Raw genomic sequence first — 19,592 nt, forward strand, 5'->3', positions numbered from 1 at the left:
GGACAAAAATGGGCTGGTGTATGGGCCTCAAGGGGGAAATGGGCTGGTGTGGGGGCTTCAAGGAAAAAATTGGGCCTGTATGGGGGCCTCAAGGATAAAAATGGTCCGGTGTGTTAGAAATGCCACGGCCAATATGTGGTCCCAGTCCGCCCCCGTGTGTATTGTCTTTCAATGGTTTCCCTTCTGCTTTATGCCCACAGCAAGGAGAGAAGCACACAGAGGTGACCTTACTAGTGGGTCCCAGGTATGGCATCAGTCATGTGATCAACACCAAGACTAACCTGGTGGCGCTGCTGGCGGACTTCAGCCACGTCAACCGTATCGAGATGTACACAGAGGACGAGAAGAACGTCAGGGTAGAGCTACATGTTCTGGATGTGAAGGTGAAATCTTCTACATGAACTCATTCTGAGTGTGGTATTTTTTTTCCATTAATCCTATCACAACAAACTTTTTATCAGTTGAATATTGACACCAATATGAAACTTTTTCTGAAATATTCTATAAAAATATGTAACATTTTGTTAAGACACTCCAGGAACGTATTGTGGATATATCGTTTTTTAATCTTTCTATCTATAGGCCGTCATTGTAAATAAGAATTTGTTCTTAACTGACTTGCCTTGTTAAATAAAGGTTAAATAATTATTATTATTTTAATCTATAAAAATACAAAAATATGTAGGTAAACTGCATTTTTGGTAAATATTTCCAAATAAAAATATAATATAATAAAATGTTACAACAATTTTCTCTATACAAGTCTGAAGAATTTACAGAGCATTTGGAAAGTTTTCAGACCTCTAGACTTTTTCCACATTTTGTTACGTTACAGCCTTATTCTAAAATGGATAAAATACTTTTCCCCCCTCATCAATCTACACAGAATACCCCATAATGACAAAGCAAAAACAGGTTTTTAGAATCTTTTGCAAATGTATAAAATAAATAAAAACTGAAATACCTTATTTACATACTGTAAGTATTCAGACCCTTTGTCACATCTGCTCCTCCTGCCACACCCCCTAGTGGACATCCAGTGTCTCCTTGACCTGCAGCCATTCCCCTAGTTCTCCCTCTCCCTCTCTCTCTCTGTGTGATTGTGTGGTTGGAGACAGGTGTGCTTTAGTCAGAGCAGTTCCCCACCAGCTGCAACCCGTTCCATAATCTAGACCTCTACAAATACTCAGTCCTGCCACTTCCCCTCTGCCAGATCGTAATCTCTGTTCGTCTTGCTGCTCTGACTCTGTTTCCTGTCTCCTGTTCCACATCTCACCACCCTGCTACCTTGTTCTGGATTCAGCCCACCACCACTCCCTTGGATTCCCCTCTGGACCTGTTTACCCTGTCCCAACCCAGCTCACTCAAACCTCAGCCTCCACATCTGGTTTCCTACAACTCATCCGAACTTCTCTGGATCCGCACTTCATCTCTCCCTGTTACAATAAATATCTGGGTTCATTCATCCCTGTTTTCCTGTCTGAGTCTGCGCTTGGATTCCCCTGTGCTGCTCCCCCTAACACCCTTTGCTATGAGACTTTAAATTGAGCTCAGGTGCTTCCTGTTTCCATTGATCATCCTTTGTTTCTACAACTTGATTAGAGTCGACCTGTGGTAAATTCAATTGATTGGAAATTATTTGGAAAGGCACACACCTGTCTATATAAGGTCCCACAGTTGACAGTGCATGTCAGAGCAAAAACCAAGCCATAAGGTTGAAGGAATTGTTTGTAGAGCTCCGAGACAGGATTGTGTCGAGGCACAGATTTGGGGAAGGGTACCAAAATATTTCTGCAGCATTGAAGGTCCCCAAGAACAGTGGCCTCCATCATTCTTAAATGGAAGAAGTTTGGAACCACCATGACTATTCCTAGAGCTGGTCGTCTGGCCAAACTGATCAATCGGGGTAGAAGGGCCTTGGTCAGGGAGGTGACCAAGAACACAATGGTCACTCTGACAGAGCTCCTGAATTCCTCTGTGGAGATGGGAGAACCTTCCAGAAGGACAACCATCTGCAGCACTCCACCAATCAGGTCTTTATTGTAGAGTGGTCAGACAAAAGCCACTCCTCAGTAAAAGGCACATGACAGCCCGCTTGGAGTTTACCAAAAGGCACATAAAGGACTCTCAGACCATGAGAAACAAGATTCTCTGGTGTGATGAAACCAAGATTGAACTCTTTGGTCTGAATGCCAAGTGTCACATCTGGAGGAAACCTGGCACCATCCCTAAGGTGAAGCATGGTGGTGGCAGCATCATGCTGTGGGGATGTTTTTCAGCGGCAGGGTCGAGGCAAAGATGAACAGAGCAAAGTACAGAGAGATCCTTGTTGAAAACCTGCTCCATAGCACTCAGGATCTCAGATCGGGGTGAAGGTTCACCTTCCAATAGGACAATGACCCTAAGCACACAGCCAAGAAAATGCAGGACTGGCTTCGGGACAGGTCTCTGAATGTCCTTGAGTGGCCCAGCCAGACCCCGGACTTGAACCCGATCGAACATCTCTGGAGAGACCTGAAAATAGCTATGCACCAGCGCTCCCCATCTAAGCTGACAGAGCTTGAGAGAATCTACAAAGAAGAATGGGAGAAACTCCCCAAATACTGGTGTGCCAAGCTTGTAGCATCATACCCAAGAAGAGTTGAGGCTGTAATCACTGCCAAAGGTGCTTCAACAAAGTACTGAGTAAAGGGTCTGAATACTTATGTAAATGTCAGTTTTTATTTTTTTGCCAAGATTTCTACAAACCCGTTTTTGCTTCATCATTGTGGGGTATTGTGATGTCATTGTGGGGTATTGTGATGTCATTATGGGGTATTGTGTGTAGATTGATTAAAAAATAAAAAACAATTTCATTAATTTTAGAATAAGGCTGTAACGTAACGAAATGTGGAAAAAGTCAAGGGGTCTGACAACTTTCTGAAAACACTGTATCTAAGGATAGCCACACAACATGGTGTGAATAAAGATGCTTCTGAAGCTGAGAAAAATAACTTGGCATGTGGGAAGAGTCTGACTTTCATAAAATTACAGTTAAAGAGGAGTATAATGAATTTAGACTACCAAACGCCAAATGCCTATTTAGACCCAATCTCCATCTGTTCAAGGTAAGTTACTACATATACTCCAGTTTGTAACATTCTCTATGAACTGGGCTTAAAACCCCTTTTTAGGGGACCTCCGTGGTTCTGGTACCGGTTCCGTCGTCCGACATGCACGCTTAGAAATCGATCTGTGGATACTGCAGATAAAAATTGCCCTGGTTCCCACGGACACAGTAGTATTTTTCTGAGCCTGTGTGACACTATAGGATGTGAAATCTGAAAGCACTTGAAGCTGGCGCCACAGACAAAGCAAATACCTGCAATGGTTATCTCGTAGCACATTCAGAGATCGGTTTATAGCCGTTAATCTAAATAATTCATAGATTTTAAACAAAAAACACTTTGTTTTTCATAGACGGACATGAAATGAAAGGCAAGTTCCCAACGAGTTCAGAAAGCCAAGCTAGAGCTGTGTGTGACATTCACAGGGATGGGGGCAGATGTTTTGATCAAGAGAGACCTTTAGAGAATATGCACGTTTTCTCTAACACTAAACATACAAATATGTAATTTACAGTTAAAAGGAAGGTGAAATCTTATAGTTAGTCATTTTATCATTTGATTATGCTATATTTAGAAAGCATATAAGTCATTTCTAGCCTTATACTGTACATACAGTTTTGTTGAATAGGAAATATGTAACATCAAATATTTCATATTTTTATCATATTTGTACTGTGTACTTACGCTTGTGTCTTAAAAAGTGACTACATCTCAGGAATGTATTTTAACCAGAAAGGTGAGATTTGAACCTTTCTTTGAGTATACAGCATTACTAGTTATTGTTTGTGGCCCTCTCAATAGTTACTTTTGGTGATTACGTAGTTTACATTTTTTAAATTAAGTGTCATTACTTGTAGTGAGCTTTGAAATTATGGATTTATGTCCATTTTAATGTGGTTAAAATTCCAGAAATTTTTATGACGGAAGTATGATAAACAAAATAAAATATACCATCTACATCAAGTTTTAGAAATGTTATGTTTACTTTTTAATTAAAGTACTAATACCAAAATACCCTAAAATCTCAGAAATGCTCATTTGATGCAACAACAAAAAAAATCAGCCTCTAGTACTTTGCCTTAATAAGCAAAAAAAATGATATTCTGTAATAATATTGAGCAAGGAAATGAATGCTCAATGAGAACCATTAGAATACCACTAAGCCTTGTCTTAATTCAGCTCCTGACATTACTTAATCTTAGTCTATTTCCAGTTAGTGTGTGTTCATTGTTGTCCTCTTATCTTCCAGCCCATCACTCTGCTAATGGAGTCCACTGATGCGATGAATCTGGCCTGTCTGACTGCTGGATACTACAGACTACTGGTGGACTCTCGTCGTTCCATCTTCAACGTGGTCAAAACAGGGAATGTAGTCAACACCGGTGAGTCTCTAGACTCTATACAGTTCTAAGTCGATACAATATAACTGCTGTTGCAGAAACCTGATTATCAACCCCTGGTTTGGTTCCTATCCTCAGGCCATGACTCCAGAGTAAAGCAGGTCTACCAGGCCATAGAGTGGACATACAGCGCTTCCTTTAGGGGATGTGAGGAGCACCAGCACCACAACAACCAGCGCTGCATCAGAGAGCCCTCCACCAATAGAGACACAGACTACATGGACCCTGGCTATATCACTGAGATACAGCAGCCGCCCCAGTACTGCATGCAAATGGCAGAGAGGGTGGATGCCAGAGGGGGGACCAGTGGTCCAACACACCCCCAACCCTACCTCTGTGTCCCCAGGCCCAAACCCCAGGACTCCCCCCGCAGCGTCAAGGTCTCCTTCACCTTCGGGGATCCTCCGTTAGACAGTGTGGACCCCCAGAACCTGGGCTACCAGAGGCTGATGGAGGAAGGCCCAGAGGTTCTACACGACCCCATGTATGAGCGACTAGATGAGGACTACAACAGCGGGGATCCCATGGGGATGACCGGGGAGGGATATCCTTACGCTGACAAAATCTTCGGCATCACCGAGTGCAGTGAGGAGCCGCTGCTGCACGACATATGCTATGCGGACACCACAGACGCGGACGAGGACGAGGAGGACATCAGCTGCGAGGAGGACATGGGACTGATGGGGGATCTGGACAAGGCTAGGTTCCTCACGCTCTCTGGGTCCAGCGATGACATCATCGACCTGACCTCCCTGCCCCCGCCATGGGAGGGTAAGGACGAGAAAGATAACGAAGATGTGTTGCTTCACTCCCTCAACCTGGCCATCGCAGCCCCGCCCCCAGGCTTCAGGGACCGCTCTGATGAGGACGAGCAGCACGGGGGGGCCCGGTTGCCTGTCAAGAAGGGCCAGGGGACCCGTGATAATATCCCAGTGTCCCTCATAGACTCAGTCACCACACAGGTGGAGGAGGGCCTTGAGGGGGCCCTGGACGAAGCTGTGGTGTCCACATTACAGGCCCTGGAGGCCCTGGCAGCTTCTGAGGAGCAGAGCCCAAAACCACAGTCAGAAAATAGCACAGGTTCTTCTTCTTACACTACTGTAACGTTTATTCATTAACACCACGCAAATTATCCAGACATGAACGTTTTTCATTTGTTGTTGTTGATTTTTCAATAAAAAAAAACATTTTGTTCTGTGTTTCCATTTTGTGTGTGCATTGTGTCATTCATTTTGAACGTAAAACATTTGCTGTGTGACACTCATTTTGTCTCCAGAGCTTTTTTTGTGTATCATTTTGTTTGTTTTATAATTTATGAACAGTGCACAAATGCATTTCAACTCACAGCTTTCATTCTTTTTGTACCAATGAAATGTGTACTATTTTATAATATCTCTCAGGTGAAGTTGTTAATAAAATGTCTTTCTCTCTGTGGCACACAGGTATAGAAATATCAAGGGCATTTAGCCCCGAGTCCTCGTCAGACTCTGGCAACGAGACTAACTCCTCTGAGATGACAGAGAGCTCAGAGCTGGTCGCTGCCCAGAAACTCTCTGAAACCCACCTGAGACTGTATGTAGCAACCAATGAGGGCTACCACACTCTGACTGAGGAGAAAATAGAGTTTCCTGTAACACGGTATGAGGACGGGACGGCCCTGGCCATACAGCACGACCCTCAGGAGACCGAGGAGGAGGAGGAAAAGAAGAAAGAGGAAGGGGCCACGTCCTCGGGTGTGTCATCCACCCAGATCCTCTACTCAGAAAGGGGAGAGATGGAGCCAGAGACCATGGAGACCAAGTCCCCCACCGACTACTTTAGCAAACTGCACATGGGCTCTTTGATGAGCAAGCAGCCAGGAAAGCACAGTGACCCTGAGGGCAGGATTCAGGGAGATACCAGTGACTCAAGAGAAAAACGAAACAGCAAAGTCCACTCAAATAGAGGGGAGCCACCCAAATATAATGCTATTGTAAGGGAATCTCCATACATGAACCAATTCGAGTTGGGCCGAACGCCATATCCGTATCGAGAGAAGCCCCCAAGATATCACCGGCCGCCTGAAAACAAAGTGGCTAACAATCTTTCCCCAGACTGTGTGAATGACTCACAAGCCTCCCTCTCTGACAGGGTAACAATTAAGGGAGACAAGCAGGACTGGGATGAAAGGAGCCAGCAGTTAGAGGCTTCACACTCCCATGCCAAAGACCCCCACAGTACCCAGGAAGCCAATTTACCCAGCAGCGACCGGCAGCAGCAGCAGTCGAGGATCCCCTCAGCCGAGCAGGATGTCACACGGCTCTATGAGTACCACCTTAGTAAGCACATGCCATCGTTACAGAGCAGCGAGGGTGTCCACTCCCTCCAGAGCTCACAGTGTTCCTCCATAGACGCTAGCTGCAGTACAGGAAGCAGCAGATGTGTCACGCCCATGGACTCCCCCCTCTGCGCTGGAGAAAACATGCATCTACTGTCGGAGTGTTCCCTCAAGGGAATGGGCCATATGAGTTGGGAGGAGAAGGCCTATGGCACCCAAGGCCAGGCCACGCAGCAAGGCAAGGCTAGACATCAGACCATGGACCCAACCCTGCTGAGGAAGATCCACGCAGCCACCAGTGCTGAGCCTGGGTTCGGTACCGTACGAGGAGATGACTGCCACCGGATGCCCAAGATCAAAGAAACCACAGGTACAACTAAATAAGTGTATTCCTATGATGTCTGTGTGCTTACAGGTCTTTTCCCAGTATTATTCCAACCTCATAGTGTGGAAATATGTATAAAACACAGGAAAATCTAATTCTTAAGTGGATTTTTAAGTGGCTTTGGGAAACAATTCCAGGAGGGAAGTGTGGCTGTTGATAAATGATTAACTCGTGGGGATTAGGATACGCGTCAGAGTGACAGGGTATAATCATCCCTTCAGGCAGAAAGACAGTAGAATGTCAATAGTATTTATACAATAATACTGTGCATGCATGTGTAGCACAGGAGGCTGCTGAGAGGAGGACGGCTCATAATAATGGCCGGAAAGGAGCGAATGGAATGGCATCAAACACATGGAAACCATGGGAACCACGTGTTTGATGTATTTGATACCATTCCACTGATTCCGCTCCAGTCATTAACATGAGCCCGTCCTCCCCAATTAAGGTGCCACCAACCTCCTGTGATGTGTAGAGGATTGTTGTAAGATGTAATAATATTGCTGTGCGTGAGGCCTTCTCGGTCCATTATGCAAAACTTGCTGCAGGGAGAGTTGGTCAAAGTGCTGAAATGCAACGTTATTCTATTTTACACCATTCTCTAGAAATCAAGCTATGTTATGAAAGCATAATTAGAGAAAAGAAATCTTACTAAAAAGTCGTCTGATGAAAACAGGAAAGGGTGATGAGAGATCAAAGCAATGCACCATGTTGTCAGGGAGATGCTTAATGATTCTCTTTGTATTTCTGCTCCCCCGTAGTGTAGCTTGTACACAGCTGGAGACGGCTGCTGGGAAAGACTCCTCCTCAGCTCTCTCTGAGGTCAACTCCGCCGCCACCACCACCAACTCACCACCATCATTCACCAGTAGCAGCAGCACGTCCAGAGTCCAGTGTTCCCAGTGTGCCAAAGCAGCAGGGGTGCCACAGCCCTGAGTCCCTCCCATACTGCACCCAGGCATTCCTCTCAAGCTTACACCCATGTGAACGTATCACAAGCAGCCTCAGGAGTCGGATGCTGAGGAGGAGCTGGAGCAGCGTCACGCCGGGCTCTGGGAGCCTCGAAGTGCTGCTGGAAAAAACAAAAGCCACTCTGAACGGGTGGAGCGCCCAGAGAGTCCAGTCACCCGACGACCCCACCAAGCCACAGAGGGGAGATTTGCTTTTTCCAAGACACTTTCCAAGAGCTTGTCTCAGGGCTCAGTATGGTCTGTTAGATCAGTTAGCTCTCAGTCACGGGATGCCAAGCAGCTCCGGGCCATGCCACTACCCAGACTGCACCGCAGGAGGTGGTGGATGTGCCTGGAGGAGGTGCCACTTAATGCTTCCCCAAGAGGAAGACCAACATGGTTGGGGACGATGTAGATGAAGGTGGAGAAAACCCCATCCCACAGCCGTTCTCTGGAGGTCAAAGGACCCAATCACTCCCTACCGACCTCAGTGTTGAGGTAGAGAACACAATCTCTCTATACACCTCTGGAGCTGAACCCTCCACTGTGGCTGAACACCTCAACATGGCCAGTGTTGTGACTTTGAGTGACATGAGTCTGGGAACAATGCTGGCCCATGTGAACTCACTGAAGGGAAGACTTACAGCCTCCCCAAGGGGGTCCCAGACACACAGAGAGATGCCCTTTAGATAATGGCCCTAGTGCGCTCCAGTGTAGGTCAGGGAGGGGGCCAGAGAGAGATCCAGAGGTCAGAGGTCAGGTAGCCCGACCTGTGGAGATTCAGCCAGCTGCTCTCCATGGAGGCCCTAGAGCGAGGCAGCGCCTGTAGTCACATGGCCCTGGTGCACCCTGCTCACCCTGACTCAGTTTCCACATGCTCTGCTGCTTAACAAAGGCCTGCATGTCACTGGTGGAGGGCTTTAGCCATGAGAGCCGGCAGAGCGAGCTGGTCGCCAAGGTGGACGAGCTGGTCGCCAAGGTGGACGAGCTGGTCGCTAAGGTGGACGAGCTGGTCGCTAAGGTGGACGAGCTGGTAGCCAAGGTGACGAGTTGGTAGCCAAGGTGACGAGTTGTTAGCCAAGGTAGACGTGCTGGTAGCCAAGATGGAGAGTTGGTAGCCAAGGTGGACGAGCTGGTAGCCAAGGTGACGAGTTGGTAGCCAAGGTGACGAGTTGGTAGCCAAGGTAGACGAGCTGGTAGCCAAGGTGGACGAGCTGGTAGCCAAGGTGGACGAGTTGGTAGCCAAGGCAGACGAGCTGGTAGTCAAGGTGGACGAGCTGGTAGCCAAGGTGACGAGCTGGTATCCAAGGTGACGAGCTGGTATACAAGGTGACGAGCTGGTAGCCAAGGTGACGAGCTGGTAGCCAAGGTGGACGAGTTGGTAGCCAAGGCAGACGAGCTGGTAGCCAAGGCAGACGAGCTGGTAGCCAAGGTGGACGAGCTGGTAGCCAAGGTGATGAGCTGGAGGTGACGAGCTGGTATCCAAGGTGACGAGCTGGTAGCTAAGGTGACGAGCTGGTAGCTAAGGTGGACGAGCTGGTAGCTAAGGTGACGAGCTGGTCACCAAGGTGACGAGCTGGTAGCCAAGGTGACGAGGTCGTCATGAGTTATGTCCGCTTGCGACTGCTGAAATGGCTTCGGGCAGCTCCCCCGATGACACATCACTCTAACCACCATGTCTGCTATTGTCAATACACTGAGTTGCTCAATTACAACACTCCTTTACAAGTAAACAGAACAGCACGGTTGTCTTTCTGATTAGTGATTTCAAAGCCATACGTAAGAGACATGGGTTTATTCGACTCAAACCAATGTGAACTGCTGTGACGCACCTTGCCTTTTCTGAATCGTGATGACACTTTTAAAAGAGATTATATTTAGGCGTCTGACAAGAAAATAATTCACCTTAGGGTATATACACTGATATTACTTGATAAGTATACTTTTACAAATTGATAATTAATTTTTGGGGCATCATGTGTCCTCTATTGGATCTGCATTATATTTGTATTCATTGTATTGAAATATTATTTTACACATGATACATATTATATGACAAAGAGCTCTAGACAAATCAATGTGGAAGACAATAAATTATATTATGTGATACAGTCCATTGTGACCTCAATCTTTTTCATTTGCTGAACCCAACGTAGTTTATGAATCTTTGCACATGATCACTGAGTACTTTCCTGTTATTTACGTAGTCAGCACTGTAACATATTAAAGGTTTAAAACCCTGCAACCTGATTATGGTCTCTGGTCTCCTTTATTCTTCTGATAACAAATGGCATACATAAAGGTCCATTTTAATTTTCAATTATCAATTTCAAAATATTTCACAAATATTGTTTTCTTATTCTCTAAAGCCAAGCCCCTTTCTGCATGAGTGAAGGGAGCTTACTTCATCTTTCTCATAATTTATACCAAAAACTCTCCTGGACCATGTTTGTTGAATAACAATGTTTAATTATTTACTGTTTGGAAGCTGGAGAGTGTGTCTGCATGGGGTATTCTAACCTCGCCAGGCACAGACAGCTCTGTTTTTCACTGCAGCCACTAGCTACTGTCCCAGTTGTCCCTGCATGCACGCCCAACTGATGGAAAGTTTTGTGATGTGTTTCTCTAAACCTAAGTTTCACTTTCATTTACAGAAAAAATGAACCTGAAACTGTGGTAACACAATAGAGAAATGTGTCAGCACATGTCTCCAGTAAACACGTTTCCTCCTTGTATACAGTGCCTATAGTCAGTCTACACACCCTTTGCAAAGTTTTCACATTTTACTACCTAAAAATTTAATCTAAATGTGAAATGAAATGTATTGAAATTCTTCCAAATAAATACAAAATTGAAAACTAAGATGTCTTGATTGTATATTTATTCACACCCCAGAGGTAATACTTGGTGAAAGCAGCTTTGGCAACAATTACAGCTGTGAATAATTTTTCATAAAATTTTATCAACTTTTCACAAATCTTAGAGCAACATACTGAATGCAGTCTCCGCTAACATGGCAACATTGCTTTAAAATTTAAATCACGCTGTAAAGCTGAACTTCTGCAATATGTATTGAATAGAGACCTAAGGCACGTTTTCCTTTAACTTTTTACCTGGGCTTTGCTCCTTTCATATTTCCTTTGATCCTGACAAACTCCCCAGTCCCTGCCAGTGGCAAGCATACCCATAACATGATGCTGCCACCAAATACTTAGTGTTTTACAACATTTCATTCACCACATTACTAACCTGTATCACAAAGTGAAAAGAAGGAAGCCTGTGTTAAATCCACATTCTGTTTGCAACAAGGCCCTTAAGTAATTCTGCAAGACAACATGGCAAAGAAATGTAATTTTTTGCCTAATTTAAAAACTTGAATACAACACATCACAAAGTGAAACCCTCTGTATTTGCTGGCAGCATCATGGTATGGGTATGCTTGTCACCGGCAGGGACTGGAGAGTTTGTCAGGATCAAAAGAAATGTGGAATGCGCTTCCACCCGGTGTTAACTCTGGGGTGTGAAGACATATGCAATCAAAACATCTTTGTTTGAATATAATTTTTCTTTCGCTTTGAAAATGTGGAGTAGGTTGTGTAGATCGTTTGGGGGGGAAAAATCCACTTTAATCCCTTTTTAGATTTAATATTAAGGCAGAACATTTTGAAGACTGCAATGCTATCATAAATAAGACAAACTGTATGCATATTCCTATCAATAAATGTTAAAAATCAAGGATGAGCACATGCTTGAAAGAAGCTCCATTCACACACAATTCATCAGTACTGCTGCAAACTGCTTAAATTATATTTAAAAATATATATATATATATGTAAATTAAGCTATTGAATGTATAGTATTAGATTTTATAAACCAAGAAAGCCTACATACAGAAAATGCTGATCAAGTGCTTCAATTAAGCCTGCACCAGAAATAGACAACATTTATTGATTCAACAATTTAGATTTTAGGAACTTGACCTTAGGCAACAGTTGTACTATATGCCTATTGATAGATGGGTGTCTAGCATCTGCCTAAAGGGAAGTGGAAGCTATTAAAGACACTTTCACTCGCGCATCTGTTGTCCTTCCACGTTCCATCAGCCTGTGTTTTCTTGTTTTCACGTGAACATTTTATCGTTCTTAGTAGTCCTTTTATTTTACAGTAAGAGAGAACTGAGCCGTGAGAACTTATCCACACAAACGTTGATCTGAACAATGATGTCTCACATGATGGTAAGAATTCCGTTCATATGGTAATACATTTCATATGATACTACATTTAATATGGTAATACATGTAATATGGTAATACATCTAATATGGTAATACATCTAATATGGTAATACAGTGCATATGATAATACATGTAATATGGTAATACATCTAATATGGTAATACATTCCATATGATAATACATTTAATATGGTAATACATTTCATATGGTAATACCTTTCATATGATAATACATTCCATATGATAATACATTTAATATGGTCATACATCTAATATGGTAATACAGTGCATATGATAATACATTCCATATGATAATACATTTAATATGGTAATACCTTTCATATGGTAATACATTTAATATGGTAATACATTTCATATGATAATACAGTTCATGAATATAGGGTGTAGCATGCACATCCATTGTGCAAGGAGAAAAAAAAGATTGATGAAAATGAAGAAACTGGGGATTAACCTCTGTCTCTAACCTCTAAGCTAACACGATGGTCATACCATGGATCATTTAGTTATTCGATTTGGGATTTTAGGACCCCTTTAGGTATAAATTCAATAACATATTGAATTTGGCCTTTGCTACTACCGAGACGCATTGAATCGCACATTAATAATTGGCTAAAAAGACTGTCTAAAAAATAAATCATAAGGTTTTGAAGAGTCTGTCCTTTAACTAGGAGATATAAGAAAGCTCAGGAAATATTTGAGTTTTTTGGACACATATTTAACCCCTTATTTTTGTTGGTATAAAACAACCTCCATACTTCCATTCGTTTGTATGGGTTACCTTCAGACGGGTCGTAGAGCAAAACAGAAAACACTGAACGGTTTGGCCTTCCAACTATTATGACCATAGAGTGGATAGAGTGGTCGTAGTCGTTTTGAAGGCCAAACCGCTTGGACACTACATACATTTTTCGTGAGAAGACCGACTTTCAGGACATCTCATGGTCTGACAAACATCGCTGTAGCTTGGACACCTTCCACCGCTGATGCAGAAGACCAACATAGGTAGATGTGGCGGATTGAGACAAAAATATTGGATTTCTCTGAAATTAGAACTGACAGATTTTGATGGGGATTTGTTTTAATCATGTTACTTAGATTGATGCATGTGTGGGCCAATAGACTCTTAATTAACCATGATTATAAAGGACTCAATAGAGGTGAAGGAAAAAAGGAAACTGCAAACTGCTCTTGATGGTATCACTGATCTTTAATAAGCTTACGTATTGGCCTCACGGCCTTCGTCAGAGCTTTTTTTGACGAAGGCCGTGAGGCCAATACGTAAGCTTATTAAAGATCAGTGATACTTTCAAGAGCAGTGTGTGGTTTCCTTATTCCTTCATCTTGTTCAACTGTTACCATGCACCTGCAAAAAAGATTGCTCAGATGTGCGAGTGCCTTTTGAATTTTGACTCAATAGAGGTAAAAGGACATTTTTATATATTGTTTAAGTTATGTCTATGCAGAACAACATAGTAAAGGTCAATAGAATCAGAATAAGAAATAGTAGAAAAGAAAAAATGCCATCACAACCTTTTCCTAAATTAACCAACATCTGCAGTAGCTTTGTTGCTCAGCTTTGTTGAGCTGAGCCACTGGTTTCTATATTTGTATATTTTATTGAGCAGTTAATTTACTAAATTATTTTAAGACTCTCTTGTGTCCTGTGGTTTAAGAGAGGCGACCTGCAAATAAAACTTGTTATCATTATCCCTCTAGAAATAACATTGTCCTGTTCCCCCAGAGGTCAGAGTGTGTTATCATTATCCCTCTAGTAATAACATTGTCCTGTTCCCCCAGAGGTCAGAGTGTGTTATCATTATCCCTCTAGTAATAACACTGTCCTGTTCCCCCAGAGGTCAGAGTGTGTTATCATTATCCCTCTAGTAATAACATTGTCCTGTTCCCCCAGAGGTCAGAGTGTGTTATCATTATCCCTCTAGTAATAACATTGTCCTGTTCCCCCAGAGGTCAGAGTGTGTTATCATTATCCCTCTAGTAATAACACTGTCCTGTTCCCCCAGAGGTCAGAGTGTGTTATCATTATCCCTCTAGTAATAACATTGTCCTGTTCCCCCAGAGGTCAGAGTGTGTTATCATTATCCCTCTAGTAATAACATTGTCCTGTTCCCCCAGAGGTCAGAGTGTGTTATCATTATCCCTCTAGTAATAACATTGTCCTGTTCCCCCAGAGGTCAGAGTGTGTTATCATTATCCCTCTAGTAATAACATTGTCCTGTTCCCCCAGAGGTCAGAGTGTGTTATCATTATCCCTCTAGTAATAACACAGTCCTGTTCCCCCAGAGGTCAGAGTGTGTTATCATTATCCCTCTAGTAATAACACTGTCCTGTTCCCCCAGAGGTCAGAGTGTGTTATCATTATCCCTCTAGTAATAACATTGTCCTGTTCCCCCAGAGGTCAGAGTGTGTTATCATTATCCCTCTAGTAATAACATTGTCCTGTTCCCCCAGAGGTCAGAGTGTGTTATCATTATCCCTCTAGTAATAACATTGTCCTGTTCCCCCAGAGGTCAGAGTGTGTTATCATTATCCCTCTAGTAATAACATTGTCCTGTTCCCCCAGAGGTCAGAGTGTGTTATCATTATCCCTCTAGTAATAACACAGTCCTGTTCCCCCAGAGGTCAGAGTGTGTTATCATTATCCCTCTAGTAATAACACTGTCCTGTTCCCCCAGAGGTCAGAGTGTGTTATCATTATCCCTCTAGTAATAACACAGTCCTGTTCCCCCAGAGGTCAGAGTGTGTTATCATTATCCCTCTAGTAATAACATTGTCCTGTTCCCCCAGAGGTCAGAGTGTGTTATCATTATCCCTCTAGTAATAACACTGTCCTGTTCCCCCAGAGGTCAGAGTGTGTTATCATTATCCCTCTAGTAATAACACTGTCCTGTTCCCCCAGAGGTCAGAGTGTGTTATCATTATCCCTCTAGTAATAACACTGTCCTGTTCCCCCAGAGGTCAGAGTGTGTTATCATTATCCCTCTAGTAATAACACTGTCCTGTTCCCCCAGAGGTCAGAGTGTGTTATCATTATCCCTCTAGTAATAACACTGTCCTGTTCCCCCAGAGGTCAGAGTGTGTTATCATTATCCCTCTAGTAATAACACAGTCCTGTTCCCCCAGAGGTCAGAGTGTGTTATCATTATCCCTCTAGTAATAACATTGTCCTGTTCCCCCAGAGGTCAGAGTGTGTTATCATTATCCCTCTAGTAATAACACAGTCCTGTTCCCCCAGAGGTCAGAGTGTGTTATCATTATCCCTCTAGTAATAACACAGTCCTGTTCCCCCAGAGGTCAGAGTGTGTTATCATTATCCCTCTAGTAATAACACTGTCCTGTTCCCCCAGAGGTCAGAGTGTGTTATCATTATCCCTCTAGTAATAACATTGTCCTGTTCCCCCAGAGGTCAGAGTGTGTTATCATTATCCCTCTAGTAATAACACAGTCCTGTTCCCCCAGAGGTCAGAGTGTGTTATCATTATCCCTCTAGTAATAACATTGTCCTGTTCCCCCAGAGGTCTGAATGTGCATCTTTCCACGTGTGTGGGGTGATACTGCTGGGCCTGTGGTGCTCCTCTGTGCTGGCAGCTGGAAGCTGGTACCCCAAAACCCTACCCTGTGACGTCACCCTGGCCAGCAACGACACAATGGTCAACGTAGATTGCACTGAGAGAGGACTTCTGGAGGTCCCAAAGGACATCCCCAGAAACACCACCAACCTGACCCTCACCATCAACCACATCCCTCTCATTAACTCAACGTCCTTCCAGGGCCTGGAGAACCTCACCGAGATCGACATGCGCTGTAACTGCGTGCCCATCAAGATCGGCCCCAAGGACCGCATGTGCACAGAGAGTGTGACTATCAAGACAAACACCTTCAAAGACCTGAGGAATCTGAAGGCTCTGTATTTGGATGGGAATCAGCTTACCAGCATTCCAAAGGGTCTCCCTCCGAACCTCATTCTGCTCAGTCTAGAGGTGAATAAAATATATACCATTCTGAAAAGGAACCTCTCTGACATCACTAACGTACAGATTCTTTACCTGGGTCAAAATTGTTACTATCGTAACCCATGTAATGTTTCCTATCAAATTGAGGAGGGAGCATTTCTACAGCTTGATAACATGACTCTCCTATCCCTCAAGTCAAATAACCTATCCTACATTCCCCCAAGATTACCGACAAGTCTCAGAGAGTTGTATCTCTATAACAACAAGATTGAAATGGTTACTGACAAAGATTTTCATAACCTAACCCAATTGGAGATACTTGACCTGAGCGGAAACTGCCCGCGCTGTTACAATGCACCATTTCCTTGTATTCCGTGTCCTAACAATTCACTTCAGATAGACACAAGCACCTTTAAAACGTTGACCAAACTGAGGATACTACGCATGCATAGTAACTCCCTTACGTATGTGCTTAGAGAGTGGTTTCAGAACTGTAAAGAGCTGCGAGTACTTGATCTCTCAACCAACTTTTTAGCTCGAGAGATAGCATTTACTTACTTCCCACAAGCTCTACCCAACCTGGAAGAATTGGACCTGTCTTTTAACTACGAGCTGCAGAGGTATCCAGCTACACTGCACCTTAGTTCCTCATTTTCCTCCCTGAAATCCTTGAAAGTACTCCGCATCAGGGCCTTCGTCTTCCAGCAACTCACCCTGGAAGACATCAGCCCACTGATTCATCTAAAGAACCTGGAGGTCATTGACTTGGGCACCAACTTCATCAAAATAACCAACCTCAGCATTCTAATGGAACTGAAAAGCTTAAAAATAATCAATTTATCTGACAACAAAATATCGTCCCCCTCTGAAAGTGGTCAGTCTGTTGCCTTTTCAGGAGGAGAAGCCATACATGGCTCCCCAATGTCAGATGCTGGGCATAGCCGCAATGGAGAAGTGAGAGAGATTCATTATTTTCGATACGATGAGTACGCTCGCAGCTGCAAATACAAGGACAAGGAGGATGGGACGCTGAATTCATTCGTCAATACCCAGTGCAGCAAGTTTGGAAAAACCCTGGATATCAGCAGGAATAATATATTTTTCCTTCACTCCAGATTCTTGAACCTTGCTGACCTTAGATGCCTAAATCTCTCTGGAAATGCCATGAGCCAAAGTCTAAATGGTTCTGAGTTTACTTTCCTCACTCAGTTACAGTACCTTGACTTCTCATTCAATCGTCTAGACCTTCTCTATTCCTCAGCGTTTCAGGAACTGAGTCGTTTAGTTATCTTGGACATAAGCAACAACAACCATTACTTTGAATCTGAGGGTTTGACCCACATGCTTAATTTCACCAAAAATCTGACCAAACTGAAGATATTACTAATGAACTATAATAAGATTTCTACATCCACCAACACAGAGCTGGAGAGTCTCTCTCTGGAGAAGTTAGAGTTCAAAGGTAACCGTTTAGATATGCTTTGGAGAGACGGTGATACAAGATACATCGACTACTTCAAAAAACTGCTAAATCTGAAGGTCCTAGACATCTCTCACAACAACCTCAACTTCATCCCTCAGCAAGTCTTCCAAGGCCTGCCAGACAAACTCACTAATCTCTACATCAACAACAACAAACTGAAGATTTTTAGTTGGGAGAAGCTGATTATTCTTCAGTACTTAGAGGTCCTAGATCTCAGTAGCAATAGCATATCAACAGTTCCCCCAGAGCTCTCCAACTGCACCAGATCTCTCAAGACTCTCCTCTTACGCAGAAATCAAATATCCAAACTCTCTGCGTATTTCCTCAAGGACGCCTTTAGTTTGAAGTATCTGGATCTCAGCTTCAATCACATTCAAAACATTGAGCAGACCAGCATGCCTGATGATGTTGTCGATCAAATGGACACGTTAGTCCTGAACAACAACAAGTTCATGTGCAACTGTAACGCCCTCATGTTTGTGATGTGGCTGAACCGCACCATGGTGAACATCCCCAGACTGGCCACCGCTGTGACCTGTGCTGCTCCAGGAGCCCAGAGGGGTCATCCGGTCATCTCCCTGGACCTAGAACTGCAGGCCTGCCAGCATAACTACCTATCCATCATCCTCTACATCCTCCTCACATCCCTGGTGCTCAGCTTCGTCACCCTCTCCATCTCCAGCCACCTCTTCCTCTGGGACGTGTGGTACCTCTACCACTTCCTCCTGGCCAAGTTCAAAGGCTACAGACGCCTGTCCTCGCCGAGCGCTTCCTACGACGCCTTCGTGGTGTACGACAAGAAGGACCCGGAGGTATCTGAGTGGGTGCTGAAGGAGCTGCTTGTTCAGCTGGAGGACCATGGGGACCACCCCTTACAGCTGTGTCTGGAGGAACGAGACTGGATCCCTGGCTGCCCCCTGATTGACAACCTCTCCCAGAGCATTCACCAGAGCAAGAGGACCGTGTTCATACTGACGAACAAGTACATCAAGAGCGGGGACTTCAAGACCGCATTCTACATGGCCCATCAGAGGCTTATGGATGAGAGAGATGATGTGATTGTCTTGATTTTCCTGGAAAAAGTCCCCAGTCACTCAAAGTACCTGAGACTCAGGAAGAGGTTGTATAGGCGGTCAGTGATGGAGTGGCCAACAAATCCTCAAGCGCAGCAATACTTTTGGTTTAGTCTAAGGAGTGTACTGGTAACAGACAGTCAAAAACAATACAGTAATCTCTTCAAGGAGACTCTTTGAAAAAGGCCAAACACAATGATTTTTCACCATGTTAAGAATACATAGCATTGCCCTTTTTTGTGATTGTGTAATGATTGTGTAATGTCTTTAATGACAAAAAGAGGGAAGCAAACCAATGGAGAACTTCATCAATTAATCTATGAAGTTTCTGTTTGATTTAGCTCAGATGGTGGGATGGGAATCTGTGGCTATGGTGCCAGCCAGTCAGAGGCACTCAAAAACAATACAGTAATCTCTTCAGGAAGAGATTAAATTTTTTCACTTAGAATACACCTTACCCCCTGGGCACACACTGGTTGAATCGACGTTGTTTCCACATCATTTCAATAAAATGACATGGAAACAAGATGGAATAGACGTTGAATTGACATCTGTGCCCAGTGGGTAGTGTAGACTTTTTATGTGGTAATTGTTGTAAATGTGACAATTATCTTAAAGACGGTTTTAAGGTTTACAGTAAATGTAATGTATC

At 43.8% G+C, this 19,592-nt stretch overlaps 2 protein-coding genes across 2 annotated transcripts in view; both read left to right on the plus strand.

The window, feature by feature from the left end:
* Nucleotides 1-8,145, plus strand: part of frmpd4 (FERM and PDZ domain containing 4) — a gene marked incomplete at its 5' end in the record, with an annotated part of 32,891 nt that extends 24,746 nt beyond the window's left edge. The window contains 5 exons of the mRNA XM_039006606.1: nt 201-383; nt 4,357-4,489; nt 4,586-5,587; nt 5,950-7,194; nt 7,976-8,145. Coding sequence (XP_038862534.1) covers nt 201-383; nt 4,357-4,489; nt 4,586-5,587; nt 5,950-7,194; nt 7,976-8,145 — 2,733 coding nt within the window. The remainder of the gene's footprint in view (nt 1-200; nt 384-4,356; nt 4,490-4,585; nt 5,588-5,949; nt 7,195-7,975) is intronic.
* Nucleotides 8,146-9,060: 915 nt separating this feature from the next.
* Nucleotides 9,061-19,120, plus strand: tlr7 (toll-like receptor 7). The gene is made up of 4 exons (XM_039006607.1): nt 9,061-9,201; nt 9,344-9,459; nt 9,504-9,612; nt 15,947-19,120. Exons 1-4 carry the CDS (start codon nt 9,061-9,063, stop codon nt 19,118-19,120), a joined length of 3,540 nt encoding a protein of 1,179 aa, XP_038862535.1.
* Nucleotides 19,121-19,592: the final 472 nt, after the last annotated feature.

Source organism: Salvelinus namaycush, chromosome 13 (genome assembly GCF_016432855.1).
Source record: "Salvelinus namaycush isolate Seneca chromosome 13, SaNama_1.0, whole genome shotgun sequence".
In the NCBI taxonomy this organism is placed as follows: Eukaryota; Metazoa; Chordata; class Actinopteri; order Salmoniformes; family Salmonidae; genus Salvelinus; species Salvelinus namaycush.

Excerpts from the sequence above, each read along its gene's own strand:
- tlr7 (XM_039006607.1), top strand. The coding sequence starts at position 9,061 with ATGTCACTGGTGGAGGGCTTTAGCCATGAGAGCCGGCAGAGCGAGCTG. Across the intron at positions 9,202-9,343 it reads TGGACGAGCTGGTAGCCAAG|GTAGACGAGCTGGTAGCCAA; the intron begins GTGACGAGTTGG and ends TTGGTAGCCAAG. Across the intron at positions 9,613-15,946 it reads TGGACGAGCTGGTAGCCAAG|AGGTCTGAATGTGCATCTTT; the intron begins GTGATGAGCTGG and ends CTGTTCCCCCAG.